Genomic DNA, 18,263 nt, shown 5'->3' on the forward strand with positions numbered 1-18,263 from the left:
GATTTTATGGGACTTTATGATTCAGTGTGACAGAATGGTTGAACATCGCAAGCCAGATATTGTAGTTGTTATGAAAAGGGAGAAGAGGTGTATGATTATAGATGTGGCAGTTCCAGGTGATACTCGAGTTGAAGGAAAGGAAGATGAAAAAGTTGAGAAATATCAAGAATTGAGACAGGAAATTGTGAAGCTATGGGGAATGAAGAAGGTAGAAGTAATACCGATTGTAGTTGGAGCACTGGGGGCAGTATCATACAGGATCAAGGACTGGTTAAAGAGACTGGGGATTAACATCAAAGTTGAGCATATACAGAAGACTGCATTATTGGGATCTGCACGAATTCTGAGGAGACATTTAAATATGTAATTGTGTATCATAGTCTGTTGGTTATGGACTGATACTGAGTTTTGTACCAACTTGTTAGTTGTGATTATATTAAATAATAATAATAATAATAATAATAATAATAATAATAATAATAATAATAATAATAATAATAATAACAGTTCTTACTAGTGAAACATGTTGATTTGGTGGTCAGTACAGCGTATATTGAGTTTATTGAACAAGGAGAGAATCGGTCATTATTGTCCTGTCTCCCGTCAGTAGCTCTAGGATACATGATGTAATTACCTCCTGAACCACCAGGAGAACACTGACTGGACTCTGGATCATGCTATTAATAATAATAATAATAATAATAACAACAACAATAATAATAATAATAATAATAATAATAATAATAATAATAATAATAATAAATTAATTAATTTACGGGTGATCCAAAGTTGTGTCCAAACTCATGAGCCACAGTGATAGTGACCACACCCCTTGGTTGCCTAGCACCGTAGTTGAGGTAAGAAGCTATGGCAGTGTTTAATGATCTCTCTCCAATTGAGAGTCGGACCCGTCCCTCACAAATACCCCCTGAAGAACCCCCGGGGGGCTGAGCTACCCATGCCAAACCTAATACACCATCACTGAAATCACTAGAAACAAACAATGGGTAATGGCACTATGGTTCAATGGTATAATGGTATATGATATATTGGTACAATATGGTATAATGGTTCAATGGTATATTGGTATATTGGTACAATATGGTATAATGGTTCAATGGTATATTGGTACAATATGGTATAATGGTACAATGGTGTATCGGTATATTGGACCAGTTATTGGTACAATATGGTATAATGGTACAATGGTACACATATCTTACCGGTAGGTCACTAATAGCGCCAGACAGTAGGTAGAATGGTCAATCTCGGACCAAAGGTTGAGGTATCTATTAACATCAATGTTATCACTCCTGAACTTCCCATTGTAAGAATCACGATTGAGAATATCAGTACGGACCAGTTGAGGGGTAATGCCATCAAACTGTCCATTTGAATCAAAGTCTGTAGTTTGAAATATATTCTGAGAACTTGAGAATATTGTAGTCACTTCTGATATAGCCATTGTTTCTGAGCCTCCCACCACATGTTGTAAGAACAAATGATCCACTGCCACAAATATCTGACAGAACCTTCCTCCACTCGCCGTATTCACCTTCTTTGAGTTTCTCTTCACTCGTTCATTTTCATAATATTCATCGTCAGTTAGTGGGCGTGGTTTCTTATGTATTGGCTCTCCTGTTGCTTGAATAGACTGAAGTTTATCAAAGAGGACCTTCTTCAAAGCACAGGTTGACTTAGGTACAATCATGTGTTCATCAGAATAGATCAGCGAGTGAGTACCAGCTGGTACATGCTGAGTGACTCCAGGATACTTCATGATGTGTTCAATGTGATAGGTAGTACCAGCGGCTGTCCTTACCTCACCATCAAAGACCCCATCATGAATATGACCATGGACACTTGAGAGGGGCTGACCTAATCAATGAATGAATGGATTCATACTGTAGGTACATGTATAAAGGAAGGAATGGGTTAATAGTATAAGGAAAGAATGGGTCAATAGTAATTATTGATAAGAATGACTTTGAACTAGACACTGTCCAGACAGCCACTACATGATATCATCTTACACTAACCAACAGACACACATCATCATCATTTATTATTGTTGCTTCTAAACTCCCTCTAGATCTAACAGTGATCCATTAATACCTTTTATGATTCCTTTATAAAATGTGCTTGGATCATAATTGGATGGTTTTATGTCGCCATTTTCCTGATGAACATTAAACTCAACATTAGGAGAGAATACATCAGAACTGGGCCAGAGAAGAAGATTGAATGTACTGAGAGAGAGGGAGAGAGAGAAAGAGAGGGAGAGAGAGAGAGAGAGGGAGAGGGGGGGGAGAGGATAAAATATAATTATAAAAGGAAGTCCAGTCCATGATAGCTGCCAATAAATGAATGACAACATTTAGCCTCGTATTTAGCAAACAGAAATACACAAATATCAATAACAAAGTGATAATTCATTGTAGTACAGGCAGCACTACCAAATACCCCCACATACTCAATGAGCCATTGAAAAACAACCAATATTTAACATACCATCAACAATGTATGGAGATGTTTACAAGTTCATTAATGTACATGTACCTGTTGTATGCAGTGATTGTAAAGTGTAGTTTATTATCATCAGGTACACTTCTCCTCTTTATCATAAGGTGCCCAGTCTTCAAGTGATGAGTAGAATAGCTCAACGGCTCATAATAGCTCAGCCGAGTGAGGAGTGGATCTGATCCTAATAAGAATAATGATGAGACTGGCCCTGGTAGGCTGGAATACTTACTGTCTGCTCCAGCAATGGACACTAATAAAGACCCAAAGACTATCAAAAGCAAGCGGTTTAGTCTCATAATGGAGGACAGTGAGGAATAGAAGAAAGAGACCCTCCCAGCAGCTGCTTTGCAGTTAACTGATTTCAATTTTAATTACATTATCAGCTTATTTCTCATAATTAGAAACTATACGGTATCCAATGCTTCTGCAATACAGTGTCTCAAAGCAGCATGTTCTGTGTCTTTCAATAACATTTTATAACTGGCAGACTACGGGAAATAAATAAATACATAAACAAATAACAACAAACATACGCTATTTTCATGACAGCAGCAGTTCAACACTTTCAAGCAATCAATGATTAATCCTAATACATCTTGTGTATCTATAGCAACCCAATAATAATGAATAATTAATAATGTGTTACTGGAATCATCTGGAATCACTGATTTATCAGGACACAGATCAGAAATCAACTTGATCAATGATTTTAAAATTGGTTCGAAGTGATTTGGAATCCTACACACACACACACAATGCTACATAATAAATGAATTGATATCAACCTGGGCCAAGAGTATCTCATTAATGTTAGTAGTGTCGTCAAGCTGGTTTTTCTAGTTTCTTCTCCACAATAATCAGGATACTCAATATAATCAAATATAATTAATAACAATTTATTAATATACTTGATTATAAATACACCAAGACATTCAATATATCTACATACATGTTTAATATAAGCCTATGATATTATTAATAATAATAATAATAATAATAATAAATTGATGTTAATTAGTTACTTTTCTAATTGATAGTTTAGATTCAGTGTACATTGATTGTAGTAATATTACAAACACTTCATCAGTCTTCCTCCACTGTATTAACAATGCAACATACAATTCAAATACATATACACATCATGGACTCTACTGTACTGTATAGTCCACACATCATGTGATGTTATTAATACCTTTCTAGGTTGAGATATCTCCATTGGTTGAGGTCCCTCCATTATTACCAGTAGTGATTGAAGAGCTGGATGTAATGCATTAATAATGTCAACTTTGTTGAAATATAACAATTTCTTAATACTCTATACAAACTAATCAACAAATGATAAACAGGATGATCAGCCATACGTCATAAATAAGGTCAGCTTTACCATACTGTACTAGCTCAGCTGAGTCCTGTGAAAGAGGATGGGGGAGTGGTCTTATGATTAAAAGGATAATGAGACACTTACAGTGTTAGCGATGAGGTGACATAAACCAGTCAATCCTAACTGTTTATGATAAATCTAACAATTAATAATAACAATAGCTCTGCAACAATTGAATATACTTACTTCATAATCATCAATCAATAATAATAATAATGGCAGGAAGGAATTAAAATACTCACTGAGATGAGGATGCTACAGAGAAGAGAGAGATAGCCTATACCTAACCTGGAGCAGTGTACTGTACCTTTAAATGTCTCAGACACCACATCAGTGTGTGCTTCTCATTCGGATGCTCCTTCCATTCTGTCTCAACTAGTCTTCTTCTTAATATTCTCAACAGTTCATTCATTACTCCTCCTCCTATCAACAATTCTTCCTCATCTTCTACTACGGGAACCTCATCCTCTTCTTGTAACCATGGCAACACCTCCTCTGTCGGCCGAGCTGGAGTGTATGGTGAGACCACACCCACCCCAGGTACTGATTTGTTTTTTCGTCCAATCAAAAGGTCAGGAATTGAACTACAGTGACATTTCTTTAATATATAAGTTAATATATCTAGAAATAAAATAATAATTATACATTTACATTGTTCATTACTTTTAGCTGCCAGTATAGAGGACTCATTAGTCCAGTAGTGTCTGGTGGTATGAGGTATAACTCCAGTTAGTATAACTGGGACTAACCCAACCAGTTCTGATTTATTATTAATTGAAATAATTAATTCATTCAATGTAGTTAATGATGAGCTGTAATCTACATCATCTTCTGAAAAGTAAATAAAATAAAAATAATATCTAAACTTATTCCAACCTTTTCCTTTGTGACTGTCAGCTTTTACTTTTAATTTTTGAATTAATTCTTTAATTTTGTGATCTCTTTCTTCAGTATTCATTGCTAGCTGGAGAGTAGATTGGGTGTGGCTCATGTTTCCATAGCAACCAATCAATACACATACAATCATTACAATGGACGGTGGTCCCCTCTATACAGCAGAACAGATCATCATTCCTCCTTCTCTCCCTGGAATACTCAAGGACTTCACTAAAGCTGCCATTAGAACACAACCCGAGGACCCTCTCCTCTGGTCTGCAGCGTATGTTCATCACTTACAAACAAAAAAGAAGTTTTTGAATTTCTTTCAGATACTTTGATGCACTGTCTCGGGGAGTAGCTCCACCAGTGAAGGCTCGTTACGAGGGGATAGGAGTAGCCAATAATGGAGGAGTCAGTAAAGGAAAGCTAGCTACACTCCACAGTCAAATGGAGGGCGAGACTGTGAATGTGAGCAAACTGAGGGAACTGTGGACTAACATTGGCTGTAAAGAGACCACTCTCAGTGAAATACTCAGGTATAGCATATTATTATTATCAATAGAATGGGATGGAGTGCATTATTACTGTACTGCAGTATGGGGGACATGAATGAAAAGGAACAAGTTATTTGGAGGTATGTACTTGCACTAGCCTGTACTACAATGGAAAAGGTACACCATAAGCAGCATTGAGGAGGACTTGCTAATTGTTAATGGCTGTCTTTGTAGAGTATATCTTGTGCATTAAAGACAGTCTGTGAGATAATGTCCACTGATTCTGATGGAGGAGACGCTAGAATCAGTTTTGAACTATTCTCAGACTTGTATTCATTTTTAGCAAAAGTTGATGGAGACATTAGTGAAGCCCAGATACAGCGATCACTGGACTGGCTGAAGGTTGAATCGTAAGACAATGAATGAACTGACTCAATGACTGACTGCTGTGCACTTGTAGGGAAAGATTTGATGGTAACATTGGTCCAAGAGAATTCAAACATCCAAGCTGTCCTAAACTATCAACAAAAATGTAAACAAGAACAAAGAAACTAACAACAACAACAACAATAATAATAATAACAATAATAATACTAAATAAATGATAATACATAATGAGAATTTAATGAATGCCATGCAGTTCTTGTCAATAAAAATGTACAAACAGACATTAATTAATTAATTAATTAATTAATTAATTATAGAGTAGTCTTATCTTCAACAATTTCTTCATTCCACTCATTTTCATTATTATCTCGTGATTCTAATAAAAGCCCCTCCTCTTCCTCGGCTGTTGAACTCAAGTGACGCAAAGTGACCGGAGGTAGTGCTGATCTATAACTGTTCTTTTTGTCTCTCATTTTCCGATAGATAAAAGTTATTAAAATATGAAGAAATAATATACTGACAATAACAGCAGCTAGAGCAGAAAGAACCTTTAATAACTAGAAAATAATAATTATCAATAGTTATTAATAGTTATCATTAGTTATTACTTTGTTCCCAATAGGTGAATCAGGGAAGGTAATGTCCTGTAGGTTGGTTGGTTTAGGAGGACAAGTTGAAGGAATTACATCATCATCACCATTGACAACCTGATCAATTAATCTAGACAACAAGACACAATAATAATAATTTTAATAATAATTATTATTTAATACATTTTTCTATTGACTATATCCAAAGAAGTGAGGTTGGTTCCATACAGTTTGATACTCCATTGTAAGAGGTATCCTCTTGATTCACCCTCAGTGTCTGGAGGGATACCAATACTAGTGTCATCAGCTACCTGTAATGACCACACCCCCAGGGGTCCCTCCCCCCAACAACGGACTGTGGTGAATGTCCAATCACGTAATCCTTTAGATGAGCTAATAATAATAATAATAATAATAATAATAATAATAATAATAATAATAATAAATAATAATAATAATAATAATAATAATAAATTCATTAATAATGTTAACACAAACCTGTCCTTCTTTCTAGAAGTAGCTAAATGAGATACTGTACCTGAAGGACTCACCAGGTCCAATATAAGAGCACCTCTGTAGGTGTGGTCTATCGTCACCTGATAAATAATAAACAACTTTCAAAAAATTTAAATTTGATCAGAATTAGTTGAGGTGAGTATGACAGTAACTCACAGTGATTGCTACATGCTCCAGTGTATGGAGTGATGGTGGCATGTCATCAAGTGATAACGTTATATTTTGCTGGAGTTTACGATCCATTGAATAAGGAATTGGACTATTAGTGTAATATGTATCTGACTTCCAAACCACTTGTGCTGGTAACAAAGGCCACACCTATTAACCGACCACATGACAATCACACGAGAGCTAATGGCTAGTCTACCTGAGCTGATCTTGTAAGTCTGTAGGCGTCCAGTACTCCGAACCCGTGCTGGTGAGAGTGCATGAAGTCAGCTCCATTGGTGAACCAATCACCTTCACTGATGTCTATTGGTACAGCACTGTACACAATAATACCCTGTACATCACGCCATGTTAAACAATCTCTGTATAACAACAATAAACAACAACAATAAACAACAACAATAAACAACAACAAACAGTAAACAACAATTCCATTACCTAACTTGCAGTGCCAGTGCTATAAGTCCAGCTGCCATTGGAGCAGCTGCTGAAGTTCCACTGAATCCTGAGGTGCAACTGTGTCCTTTGGTGATGTCAGCAGTGACAATGTTCCTGTCCCCCCTCTTGACTCCATTGCTGTATGTCACTGCTAGTTTGGAGGAGCACTCTTCAGCGTAATAAGGTTTCTTATCCAACTCATCCACTGCTCCTATTGTCACTGTGTATATCGAGTTAGCATATCCATCAAAATTACAATTGTCCTGTTTGTTCCCTCCATTACCTGTAACAAAACTACTGTATTCAATATTCCTTAAAAGGTAAGTCAACATTAATTCCCATCCAGTAATTACCTGATGCAAAAACAAATATACTCCCGTAACCATAGCGACCCCTCTGAGTCCCTAACTGGAAGGCCAGTTGTGCCAGAGTCCCTGGTGCCTCTACTGTCATCCCATCATCAGTTGGGCCCCAGGAGCACGAGTATATGTGATTGATGTGGGTCTTATAAGTGAGTGCCTTCGCTTCCAACAGATCAGTAATGACTCCATCCAATAACCTAATACCACTCACTGAACTTTTGTAAGCCACACCAACACCACAAATACTGTTATTAGCCTGTGGAGGAGTATTAATTAATTAATTAATTAATTAATTATCAATTAATTACTCACCACTGACGCTACTAGTCCAGCACAACGTGTTCCGTGAGAATTGGATACTGAGGAAGTGTCAGGGTTAGGATCATAATCGTAATCATTAAAATCATAACTTCCTTTAGCATTCTGTAATAAATAAATTATAAATTAATAATATCATTTTATACTTACATAATTATCACTCAGTTCCTGATTGCCATGTTGTAAACCTATTGTGCAACAAATAAACAAACAAACAAACAAACAACAAACCATCGTCAACAACAGCTACAGTCACACCCACTCCAGTGATATTAGACAGCCAGACCTCAGTCACATTGATATCGTGACCATTCTCTTGATGATTCACCTAATTAATTATTCATTAGGTCTCCATTAATTAATTCATTAATTACCAGGTGCCACTGATGGGGGAAGAGTGGGTCGTTAAAGTAAATGTCTCTTTTGTCTCTAGTGATGGAGTACTGGTGCTCCGCCCACTGGACGTGAGGGTGGGACAATACATTTGAATGGACATGGTCGATGACTAGATCACGTGACTTGAGGTGTGATAGTAGGTGGGCGTGGTCCTCTTGTCCCAGTTTAAACTCGTACACATCATCCAATAGTTCATTGATATGTCCTGAACTGACCAGTCCCGTCTCCTTAGCGACTCTAGAGTGATCAGAATGAGCTAGTCTCACGGCCCAGACCAGAGGGGGACCATCAGCAGTGGAGAGGAGGGGAAGGACGCAGAGGAGGAGGAACAGTAAGGGAAGAAAGTACTCAGCCATTGAAGGGTGTGACTATTTACTAATGAATGATTTTATTTTTACATTCCTTTAATTAGAGTATAAACGGCATGATACTACTTTCGGATAATTAGAGCACAAATTGACTACATTCTGGTATTATTAATTTCTAATACAATGAAACAAAAATTAATCTGTTAAAAATAACACAAAAAGTAATGAAATTAATAAATTCTGCATTCAAAAAAGAGAACACCAAAGCTATAGGGACTATTATTATTATAATAAAAGTAATAATATCAAATCAACTAACATTTCCATTATGAGGCTGCAATACTTCTGTATTTGATTCCGTGTTAGTGTCAGTATCAGCATTAGGATCAGGTTTAGCATCAGTATCAGTGTTTGTATCAGTAGTGTCAGTGTCAGTGTTAATGTTAATATCAGTACCAGTCTTGCTATCAGAATTAGTGCTAGCATCAACATCAGTCTTAACAGTAGCATCAGTGTTAGTGTCAGCGTTAAGATCAGTATCAGTGTTAACATCAGTGTTAGTATCAATGACACTGGTGTCATTCTCAATCGTATAGTAGACATGTTCGTGTTCATTTTCAGTGTCTCCTTTATCTTCTTCAATCTTGATTTCTTCTAAACTGATCCTGTCCAATGAGGCTGGAACCTCCTCTTCATTAGGGCAGCTGCTCCTCTCACCAACTCCAGGAACTTGAGTATTCTCTTGTTCCTCCTCTTCCTTCTCTCCTCCTCCTTCCTTCTCTTCAGCTTTCCCTCCCTCTCCCTCCTCCTCTCCCTCCTTCTCTCCAGCTTTCTCTCCCTCCTCCTCTGGTTTATTTGATAGTTCCTTTGCTCCTGTTTTTGGAGTGGTCTCTTCATCTGAATCAGAAGGTCTTTGGAGTCGTCCCTCCTTCACATCTTCATACAAATTATACTATTCATAATTAATTAATTAATAATAATAATTGATGATCAATAAGTTATCCTTACAAGTTTAAATTTTAGTTCTCCAAAAGTTGGTCTGTCGTCAGGCTCATGCTGTGTACAGTCCAAAATGCTATCATAACTAATCATTAATTAATTAATAATAATCCAATAATAAATAACTAATAATGACCATACATTGATTGAGGGCATCCCTTTGGCTTATTGAGCTTCAGTCCGTGTTCCTCAATCTGCTCCAGCAGTTCCCTGTTCTCCACTCCTGGGTATGGGGTACGGCCCAGTGTCATTATCTCCCATAACATCACACCAAAACTCCTAACAACAACAACAACAACAATAACAACAACAATTGATATACTATAGAGTAATGGTCATTACAACAACTGCAGTAGTATCTATAAAAGTATAGTGTCCATTGTATTCATAGTACACTGTTCTATTGACAGTTTAGATTGTACAATGAGGTACAGAGAATGGTGAGAGTGCTAACAGTATCAGTGGTACATTCTTACCAAACGTCAGACTTGGTTGTAAATATGAAGTACATTAATGATTCCAACGCCATCCATTTAGCAGGTAGTGGGCGGGGCTTGTTGCCTTGGTGCTTGTACATTTCAGAATACAAGTGTCTAAAATGAAAGCAATAATTAATAATAATAATATTACTAATAATAATAATATTAATAATAATAATAATAATTGTTGTCACCTAGAGAGTCCAAAGTCAGCTATTTTAGCTAACATTTCTCCAGATTCAGTTTTGTGCACCATGACATTACGAGCAGCTAAATCACGATGGACACATTGGCTACAGTAAAAGACACATTGAGTAATTAGACAGGTAATTGCATTATACATGGATAGGACAGTACATGCAATGTGAGTATAAATGGATTCCCTTACAGGTCAGTGGCAAGATAGTTCATTCCATCAGCTACCTGCCATGAGAAGGAGAGTTGCTGTACCAGTGGCATACTGGGTCTACCTTCCTTTAACACTGCCAGCAGGTCACCTTGGTTCATGTACTCCTCAATTAGTAACAAGGGGAAATCACTACAAACAACAACAATAAACAATAAACAACAACAATGGACTCACAGGGTACAAACAGCTATTAGTTTGACTACTCTGTGATGATCCACTTTGGCCATTTCTTTGGCTTCTCTCAGAAAGTCCTCCATCTGTTGACTGTGTTGGCCATGTCTCGCTATGAAATCACTTACTACAAAATAATAATAATAATACGTAGCAGCCACACCCACTCACATTTTAATTGTTTCACAGCCACTTCCACAGTCCCTTGGGTCCCTGGTAGTCCAGTAGCATCAGCAAGATACACTTCACCAAAAGCTCCTTCTCCCAGCAGTTCTCTCGTGTTTATGTTTTTGCGAGGAACTTGTAAATGTTGTAAGAAATTTTGTAGCGGCTGGAATAGAGGACTGACAGGTGATATCACATTCTAATTCAATAAACAAATAAATAAACAAATAAATAAATTATTAATTACTTCGAATCCTTTATCGTCATCATCAGGTGATGGGCTCCTAGGATCAACTCCATCAGTACCATAGATTGACGGAGCTAACAAACAAACAAACGACAATAAACAACAACAGCAATATAACAAACAATAAGTTACCTTGCTTCATGTTAGCAGTGTTGTCAAACCTCCTCAAACTGTACCTAACTTGAGTCTTGGAGTTGACCAGTTTCATGTCTTGAAGGTTCAGTAGCAACAGCATTGGAGACGGCATGCACAGGATAAGCTCCGCCCACTGAGAACCGGAATCATACATATCCTCAATCTGAATGTTGGTGTCTCGTTCAAATGGATGCCATTCGTCATTAGAAGGATCACCCCATTCCCATATTGCCTGTAATGGAGCAAGAAACAATAACAATAGATCACCGTTAGGAGACTCTGGCTATGGTGTCCTTAACTGTCCCACTTTTAGTGGGACTGGTCTCCAAACTAATATATAGATCTACCAATGATTATTATAAATAACTTACTGGTAAATCATTCATTTTCTGATGAAGTACTATAAATAAATAAACAACAACAATAAACAACAACAACAACAACCAGCCAGACCTTCAGGTCGTTCCCATATAAAAGGACTCCTCTTCAGTCGTTGAGTGTGCTTCAGTTTAGGAGGAAGTCGCTGCATCTGTCCTAAATTATAATGGACTCTCTTGTCCTCCCTGTCCCCCAGGAGGAACTGGTTGTGCTGGTCACAGTAATGGGCCTCAATATCATAAGACTCTCTGTCTGATAAAGCCTGCCAGAGACCAGTCTCGTCCAGGAACTCCCATATCACCTGATAAAAAAGGCGGGGTCAATCTGACGCTGAATTATTACAAATAATAATAATAATAACCTTTTCTAATCTGAACTCTAATCTCAACGCATCACTGAGTGTACGCAACCAGTTATTAAGATCAATACTGGGAGGAGAGAGTTAATTAAATATACTGAGGTATGCAAGGATATACAGAAATATACTGAGATATACAGAACATGAACTGACTTGCTGTCACAGTCAAACAGGAACCTGTTCCTCTTCCCTTTGTTCTTTAAAGTGAAGCAGTTGGCATGTTTCGGGTGTCCAAATATCTTTGTGATTTCTCTGACACTGAGAAGATCAACTTTGTCTCTTTTAAGAACCCGAACCTCCTTACGATTATCTTGAAAGAAACTAATAGTAGGACCTTTAGAAGTCTTTGAATGGAAGACACACCAGGCCCTCTCCAGAACCTTATCAGGCTAGAGAGAGAGAGAGAGAAATCACAAATGATATACTGTACATGTACAGTATACAATAACAATGAATTCAAGATTAGTCAACACTTGAGTCAACAGGTCCTTAAATGAAGAGAATATTTCAAAGACAAGAAAGAAACCACACCAAACCCTGTTAGCACATTGTTACATACCACAAGATGGCGTCTCACCTTTTGCTTGGAGAACATGAATGGATTCCTACTCTTATACACCGTGAGCCATCCCTCCAACTGGCCCTCTTGACGATCAAGAGTAACCGCTGCCATGGCGACAGGGGGAGTGAGTATATACTGTGAAATAAAAATAACTTTCATAATTGATGGATTATTGTTGATCCAATAAAAACAATAATTTATAATCCAAGTAAATGTCAACAAGTGGGACAAACACACCTACACCTTTAATTGAAACTAGGTAAAAGGAATGTAATTAGTACTGATATTAACACACATACACACACAAGGGACTGTAGTCTAGGCAGGCTGGCATATACTAACTAACACACACTAGTAAGGATACATAGATACAGATACACTGGGAAGTACATTAGCTAGTTTCATTATATGTACACACGAACTGCCTCTGTCTACCATCATCAGTAGTATACCTTTACTGGTGGACCTTGTAACAGGACAATAACTGACAGAAGGAGAGAGAGAGAGAGAGAGAGAGGGGGGGGCCCAGTCCACAGAGTCAAGTAGTTAAGTTCAGTGGAATCAGTACGGTCTGGTCTAGTGGTCTCCCGGATACAATCAGTATGAGTAGGAGTGGTTTTAAAAGGAGGTGTGGCCTTCAATTAATGATTTATAATTATGATAATTATACAAATTTATCCTAGTTCTTTTAAGATTAATACAACATTAATGATAAACAATTGTTTGTGATATAAACGACCAACAAATGATAATGTCATTATTAATAACTGAAGGTCGGTGTGAGTCTTGTTGATCTCACCCTCGTGAAGGGTCTCTGTCCGTTCTCAAATTAACTGTCCCAGCCATTAACCATCAGTACTTGTCATTAGACACCAGTCCACTCACTCTATTCTAAAGTAAAGGTATCATAGTGAAGTAAAGGTACGAAGAAATCAGTACCATACTAGTCAGGCCGAGCCTGACCCTCAGGCCCGCCTGACTACCCACAATGACTGTAGACTGGGGAACGGTCTGGCCCAGCGAGACTAACTCTAGGCCGCTCAGTCCTCTGTCATTATGTACTTCATCACATTATGATATACTCCTCCAATGTTAGTCTTTCTCCGCGGCTAAACGTACCTCTCAATTGTAACTCAACCTCTACCATTGTCCTAGTGTCTTTGCATGCTCCTGAGTTATAACCACACCCCATGCGCTTGCGCGCGCGCGGCAAGCTATGGCCACACCTCCGGCGCCAAAAACATCAGTCACACCCCTAGGGCTGCTGCTAATGAAGAGGTGTGGCTGTAGTGCATAATGAGTGATGGTAACAGGTCTTACACCAAAGTCCCTGTACATGTATAAGTACAGGGATATTGGCCAAATTTTACCAGAATTGAAAAGGAAGGAACTCACAATTTTCACTACATTTTCTGATACATATTGATGTCCTTATGCTGTGTAGAAAGTTTGAGTTGATTATGACGTCAATTCTTCAAGTTGGTGTCATTAATTGGAAAGCATGGCATGTAATTGGATGCTGACGTGAAAATAGCTTCATCTATTAATTAAATTGACATTTAAAAGTATCGTTAAAATTAATTGATACTATCAAAAACAAGTTTAAGTTCTGCATATAGTCTTTGTAGGTTAGTGTTGGTAGCTATTATTGATAGCAGTTGATTAAGAGTGGGTCCAGTTACCACTGATGCTGGTACTAGACCCTGTCCAGTGTGATTACAACAAGATACTAACATCATGAACACTTCTCTCAACCTTTCACTGAGCGACTGGTTCACCAGATAAGTGACATATCTCTTTAACAAGGACTCGTATTCGACTGATGATTGAAGACAAGAACTTCTAAACAGCTGAGACTCTAAGAAAGAAAGACACTCCTCAGTAGAGGTTACTGTAGTACTACTGGTCCTTGTACCACTCACTGATTGTATGTACTGCAGTGGGTGTGTTGATATATCAGTTCCACTGGCTGATGGATTCATTTGAGCAGCTTCTTTTTGGTGAGTCAGTTCAACCCAACACTCCATAAGGTAATGGTATCCATATGATTGGTTGGTTGTCATGACAACCGGTACACCAGTGTCCGTTATTTCAATGTTGATCCCACCAGTTGCTCCTCCAGCGGCTGTCAGTAGGTGATGGAACGAGGCACCAGAGACCAGTGACCGAGTGCCAGTCACATCAAAGACTGATAGGGTTGCATTAACGGTTGCTATGGCAACATAGTGTGAACTAACTTTCAATTGAAATGGATCATTTATTAATAAAATACGAGAGACCAATACACGTCCTGTTGCCGTGGAAACCAGTACCATTGTCCTATCGTTACCACAAACAGCTGTAACTGCCAAACTAGCTCCGAGCAAGAGGACAGGAGAATGAAGGAGAAGGGACCAGGCCAGGTCCCCTCCTTTACAAGATAATGTACTCCCTCCACTGCCATTGGTCGCTTCCAGAGAAACTCCACCCACTTGAAGGGATAGAGAGGGAAGGAGGGATGGACAGTCTAAATAATTATTAATTGGTGGATGTGGCTTTTGCAGACATGGCTTAGAGTGCTTGGCTAACGATTCCTCATTAGTTATTTTAACTTTCTTGACACGTTTCCCTTTACCAGACCCAGTGACCTCAACTGCCTCCTGCTTAGGTAGAGACTGTTTAGTAACAGCTGGAGGCTCGTTCACTGGAGATAAAGGAGCAAAACTGATTGGAGTAGGACTAGCTGTACACTCTTCATCTGGGTGTGGCCTCTTAGTAGGTGTGGTTTTTGGAGGTGTGGCCATTATCATAGAATTAGAGAAAGGACTATCGGAGAGTCCAGACTGAGGTACAGTGTTGAGGAGTACTGGAGTGATACGCCTCCTTCCGTCAGGAGTACGGGACTCAACCTGTCGCTGTAACGTAGGAACAGAACCACTAGCGGTAGGAGGCGTGGTCTTGGCTATGGCGGGAGGGGTTTTACCAGGTGTGGTGTTACTTTTCGGTCCAAACTTTCCCTCAAGGATGCCTGGGTTAGCAGTGAGTAGGGAAGGGTTCTCTATAATGAGGTGAGTCCCTCTACTTTGGACTCTTTTCTGGCCGTACAAACTCATGAAGAGCTCATCAAACCTGTACTCGTTAAGAGAGAGACCCAGTTCTTCTGAAGTGAATGAAATGAAAGCTACAGATCCATCAAGAGAAGCAGTCATTAACTGATATCCGTCCTTACTCCAAGAGATGTCCATTATTGAATTATTAAAAAGATCGTGTACAACAACTAATGGTCGTTTATAACTGGTCAGCCAAACTGATAAGGATCTATCCCTGCTCCCGATAGCCAGGCAGCCGTGACTATCCCCTCCCTTTTCTCTCTCGAAAAGGTGAGGATTAAACTGAACCACTTCTATTGCCTTCCGGTGACCTACAAAGTCCATTTCGGTGTTCCAAGTGGTTCGGTCGATAATACGAGAACTCGGTCCATCATTGTTAAGAGAGTGGGCAGAGACTATGAACCGACCGTCGGGTGACCAGCTCAATCGGAGTACGTGGGTTGTTCCTCCACAATTATGAAATGGTTCTGATATTTTGACTTCCTCTTTCCAGTCAGAGGTCCTCCAAACGCGAAGGGACTTGTCATCAGATTGTGAAGCAAGATATTTACCAACAGGATCCCAAGAAACACCTAACAATAATAATAACAATAATAATAACAATAATAATAATAATGATATACTGTACAGTACCTTTAACAAGTCCAGTGTGCGATTCAATGATGGCTACTTTCTCTGGAAACTTTAGTGTGTTCCATATGATAATAGTGTTGTCGATACTAGCTGACGCCAGGTACTTCCTGTCATGTGACCAGGACAGATCCAGCACGTCACCATTATGACCTCTCAGTACGTGGCCACACCCCCACTGTTCGTACACAGGGTTTTCTAATCCCAGTTTCCCGTCAGTTTTATAGCGAAGGCTCCATATTATAATAATACTATCATCACTACCACTGGCGAGGTAGTGTCCATCACGTGACCATCGTGTGACATTAACACAACCGGAGTGATTCGTTAGTTCCACCAACAGTTTAGGTACATCACTGATGGGCTCTTCCCTCACTGGGGCCATGTTCCAAATAATGATCTTACCACTGCCGTCATCAGCCTGGCCTCCAGTAGCAAACCTGTTAATTTTGAGTGTAAGATGAAATCATAATTGATTGTATCACCTCGTGCCATCAGGGTGTATATCAATGGAGAATATTGGCTGTCCTTTATCATGTTTAACCCAGTTAGGTTTGAATATCTTCATTTCTAGCCTCCCTACACCAAGTACACTTAAAAGTACTGGGCACCTGGCCTGCTAGGAGGAGCTATATTGATTATTAAAAACCACACCTCGTAGATTAATTAATTTTAATATAATGATAATAGTAGTTTATATACTAGTAAGTGATATTTTAGTGCAAGTGCTTCTCAATCATAACTTTTGGTTCTCTTGACTTTCCTCCTTCTTTAACAGGAGGAGGAGGAGGAGGAACTGTCTGGTTGCCATGGTAACCACAATCTCCCAGTTGTTCTTTATTAAACATAGTCATTGCCTCCTTGTTCAAAGCACATACTCCTCTCATGAAAGCTTTCTTCAAATTTTCTTCGAATGAATCTCTTTCTTTATAAAGTCTGCTCAGTTCCTCCTCTCTCTCCTCCAACAACTTCTCAAACTAAAAACAAAATGGAGTAAGTCATTCTTGTGTCTTCCCTTTCCTTCAGTTACTGTCTTTATTTCTTTGGTGTGACTTGCTTTAAGTTTCTGGCATACTTCCTCTGCTCTTACTTGACAAGCTCTCTGTACTCTCTCTCTCCATTTATTTTGTATAATTCCAAACCATTTCTGCAATGCTTTTCTCTTTAGTTTATAATTATAATGCTTTACAGCCAAAGTACTAGTAAATATCTATAATAAAAATGATGATGATGATGAAATTAAGTGATAGCAAACTTCTCTTTTTTCATCATTGTGCTGCCCCCTCCACATTGAAAATGATCTAGCTAAACCAATTCGGTCTTTCTACAATAAAACAAGAACTAACTTATTAATTAATCAGTAAATGTATCAATGTTACTTGTTTCTGCAGAGATTTAGTTAACCGCTGGATGATTTCATCTTTTTTGTTAATTGACAACTGGTAAGTTGTCAAAAGTCCATTAATTCTATTGATTTGTGACTGAAGCAGCCGATTCTGAGACACTAAACTAGAATAAACAACAGCTAATTAACTATAAATTAATATTGCTATCTACTCATTAATTTCTTGAAGAGTAGCTGCTTTTTGTTCTTCTCTTGATCTTATCTGAGCTTGTTCAAATTCAGCCTACAGAAAGGTACTTGATAATAAGAATATAACTACCTGAAGCTCACGTACTAATACGTTCCTTTTCAAATCAGAACACCATCTGTCCATTTGCTCACCTAATCTAATCAGCTCATGATCATTGGACTTTGGCTTGTTAGTGTCCATTTTAAACGAAACTCTACCAGTTAATTAAATAAAACCGTTACTACAACATAATGAAATACTTTGGCTCATTATTAGCGGAAGGTTGAGGGTGTGGTGGTGAAACTGC

At 38.4% G+C, this 18,263-nt stretch overlaps 7 protein-coding genes across 9 annotated transcripts in view; 1 reads left to right on the forward strand and 6 right to left on the reverse strand.

Moving 5' to 3' along the window:
• LOC109584186 (disintegrin and metalloproteinase domain-containing protein 10-like) overlaps window positions 1-2,914 on the reverse strand; it is a 6,294-nt gene extending 3,380 nt beyond the window's left edge. Inside the window, exons 1-6 of the mRNA XM_019999824.1 lie at window positions 2,753-2,914; window positions 2,560-2,704; window positions 2,116-2,249; window positions 1,224-1,878; window positions 777-990; window positions 515-677 (exon numbers count right to left, since the gene is read on the reverse strand). Coding sequence (XP_019855383.1) covers window positions 515-677; window positions 777-990; window positions 1,224-1,878; window positions 2,116-2,249; window positions 2,560-2,704; window positions 2,753-2,819 — 1,378 coding nt within the window. The 5' untranslated portion in view covers window positions 2,820-2,914. The remainder of the gene's footprint in view (window positions 1-514; window positions 678-776; window positions 991-1,223; window positions 1,879-2,115; window positions 2,250-2,559; window positions 2,705-2,752) is intronic.
• On the reverse strand, window positions 2,883-4,922 carry LOC100638224 (TELO2-interacting protein 2-like). Of its 3 annotated transcripts, none has more exons than XM_019999828.1 (12): window positions 4,781-4,922; window positions 4,568-4,732; window positions 4,212-4,525; window positions 4,091-4,159; window positions 3,989-4,042; window positions 3,885-3,932; window positions 3,716-3,838; window positions 3,546-3,620; window positions 3,309-3,487; window positions 3,170-3,261; window positions 3,057-3,127; window positions 2,883-3,011 (listed from the first exon to the last, which is right to left on the reverse strand). In XM_019999828.1, the coding sequence occupies exons 1-12, from the start codon at window positions 4,893-4,895 to the stop codon at window positions 2,928-2,930; spliced, it is 1,389 nt and encodes a 462-aa protein (XP_019855387.1). In that variant the 5' UTR covers window positions 4,896-4,922; the 3' UTR covers window positions 2,883-2,927. The 3 variants fall into 3 exon arrangements, with proteins under 3 accessions (XP_019855387.1, XP_019855386.1, XP_019855388.1); XM_019999827.1 differs by having other exon boundaries at window positions 4,568-4,735; XM_019999829.1 differs by lacking the exon at window positions 3,546-3,620 and having other exon boundaries at window positions 4,568-4,735.
• On the forward strand, window positions 4,917-5,933 carry LOC100638352 (ropporin-1-like protein). Its single transcript, XM_003388529.3, has 5 exons — window positions 4,917-5,063; window positions 5,113-5,319; window positions 5,379-5,454; window positions 5,512-5,687; window positions 5,738-5,933. Exons 1-5 carry the CDS (start codon window positions 4,936-4,938, stop codon window positions 5,811-5,813), a joined length of 663 nt encoding a protein of 220 aa, XP_003388577.1. The 5' UTR covers window positions 4,917-4,935; the 3' UTR covers window positions 5,814-5,933.
• On the reverse strand, window positions 5,745-8,843 carry LOC100638478 (proprotein convertase subtilisin/kexin type 7-like). The gene is made up of 12 exons (XM_019999825.1): window positions 8,431-8,843; window positions 8,288-8,384; window positions 8,207-8,244; window positions 8,051-8,161; window positions 7,730-7,994; window positions 7,377-7,659; window positions 7,138-7,300; window positions 6,927-7,088; window positions 6,753-6,850; window positions 6,438-6,647; window positions 6,273-6,384; window positions 5,745-6,221 (listed from the first exon to the last, which is right to left on the reverse strand). The coding sequence occupies exons 1-12, from the start codon at window positions 8,806-8,808 to the stop codon at window positions 5,976-5,978; spliced, it is 2,163 nt and encodes a 720-aa protein (XP_019855384.1). The 5' UTR covers window positions 8,809-8,843; the 3' UTR covers window positions 5,745-5,975.
• A 142-nt stretch (window positions 8,844-8,985) lies between these two features.
• Window positions 8,986-13,261, reverse strand: LOC109584185 (tyrosine-protein kinase Abl-like). The gene is made up of 16 exons (XM_019999823.1): window positions 13,116-13,261; window positions 12,679-12,798; window positions 12,255-12,490; window positions 12,105-12,171; window positions 11,819-12,044; window positions 11,737-11,765; window positions 11,363-11,597; window positions 11,231-11,304; window positions 10,990-11,182; window positions 10,822-10,945; window positions 10,627-10,776; window positions 10,433-10,531; window positions 10,236-10,352; window positions 9,901-10,038; window positions 9,769-9,844; window positions 8,986-9,712 (listed from the first exon to the last, which is right to left on the reverse strand). The coding sequence occupies exons 2-16, from the start codon at window positions 12,772-12,774 to the stop codon at window positions 9,071-9,073; spliced, it is 2,502 nt and encodes an 833-aa protein (XP_019855382.1). The 5' UTR covers window positions 12,775-12,798; window positions 13,116-13,261; the 3' UTR covers window positions 8,986-9,070.
• Window positions 13,262-14,188: 927 nt separating this feature from the next.
• LOC100638734 (protein HIRA-like) lies at window positions 14,189-17,013 on the reverse strand. Its single transcript, XM_003388532.2, has 3 exons — window positions 16,868-17,013; window positions 16,386-16,822; window positions 14,189-16,324 (listed from the first exon to the last, which is right to left on the reverse strand). Exons 1-3 carry the CDS (start codon window positions 16,948-16,950, stop codon window positions 14,241-14,243), a joined length of 2,604 nt encoding a protein of 867 aa, XP_003388580.1. The 5' UTR covers window positions 16,951-17,013; the 3' UTR covers window positions 14,189-14,240.
• A 27-nt stretch (window positions 17,014-17,040) lies between these two features.
• On the reverse strand, window positions 17,041-18,257 carry LOC105313745 (centrosomal protein POC5-like). Its single transcript, XM_011407414.2, has 7 exons — window positions 18,217-18,257; window positions 18,062-18,170; window positions 17,940-18,010; window positions 17,762-17,891; window positions 17,638-17,706; window positions 17,413-17,592; window positions 17,041-17,359 (listed from the first exon to the last, which is right to left on the reverse strand). The coding sequence occupies exons 2-7, from the start codon at window positions 18,155-18,157 to the stop codon at window positions 17,099-17,101; spliced, it is 807 nt and encodes a 268-aa protein (XP_011405716.1). The 5' UTR covers window positions 18,158-18,170; window positions 18,217-18,257; the 3' UTR covers window positions 17,041-17,098.
• Between the last annotated feature and the right edge of the window lie 6 nt (window positions 18,258-18,263).

This window comes from Amphimedon queenslandica, unplaced genomic scaffold (genome assembly GCF_000090795.2).
Source record: "Amphimedon queenslandica unplaced genomic scaffold, v1.1 AMPQUscaffold_13236, whole genome shotgun sequence".
Classification (NCBI taxonomy): Eukaryota; Metazoa; Porifera; class Demospongiae; order Haplosclerida; family Niphatidae; genus Amphimedon; species Amphimedon queenslandica.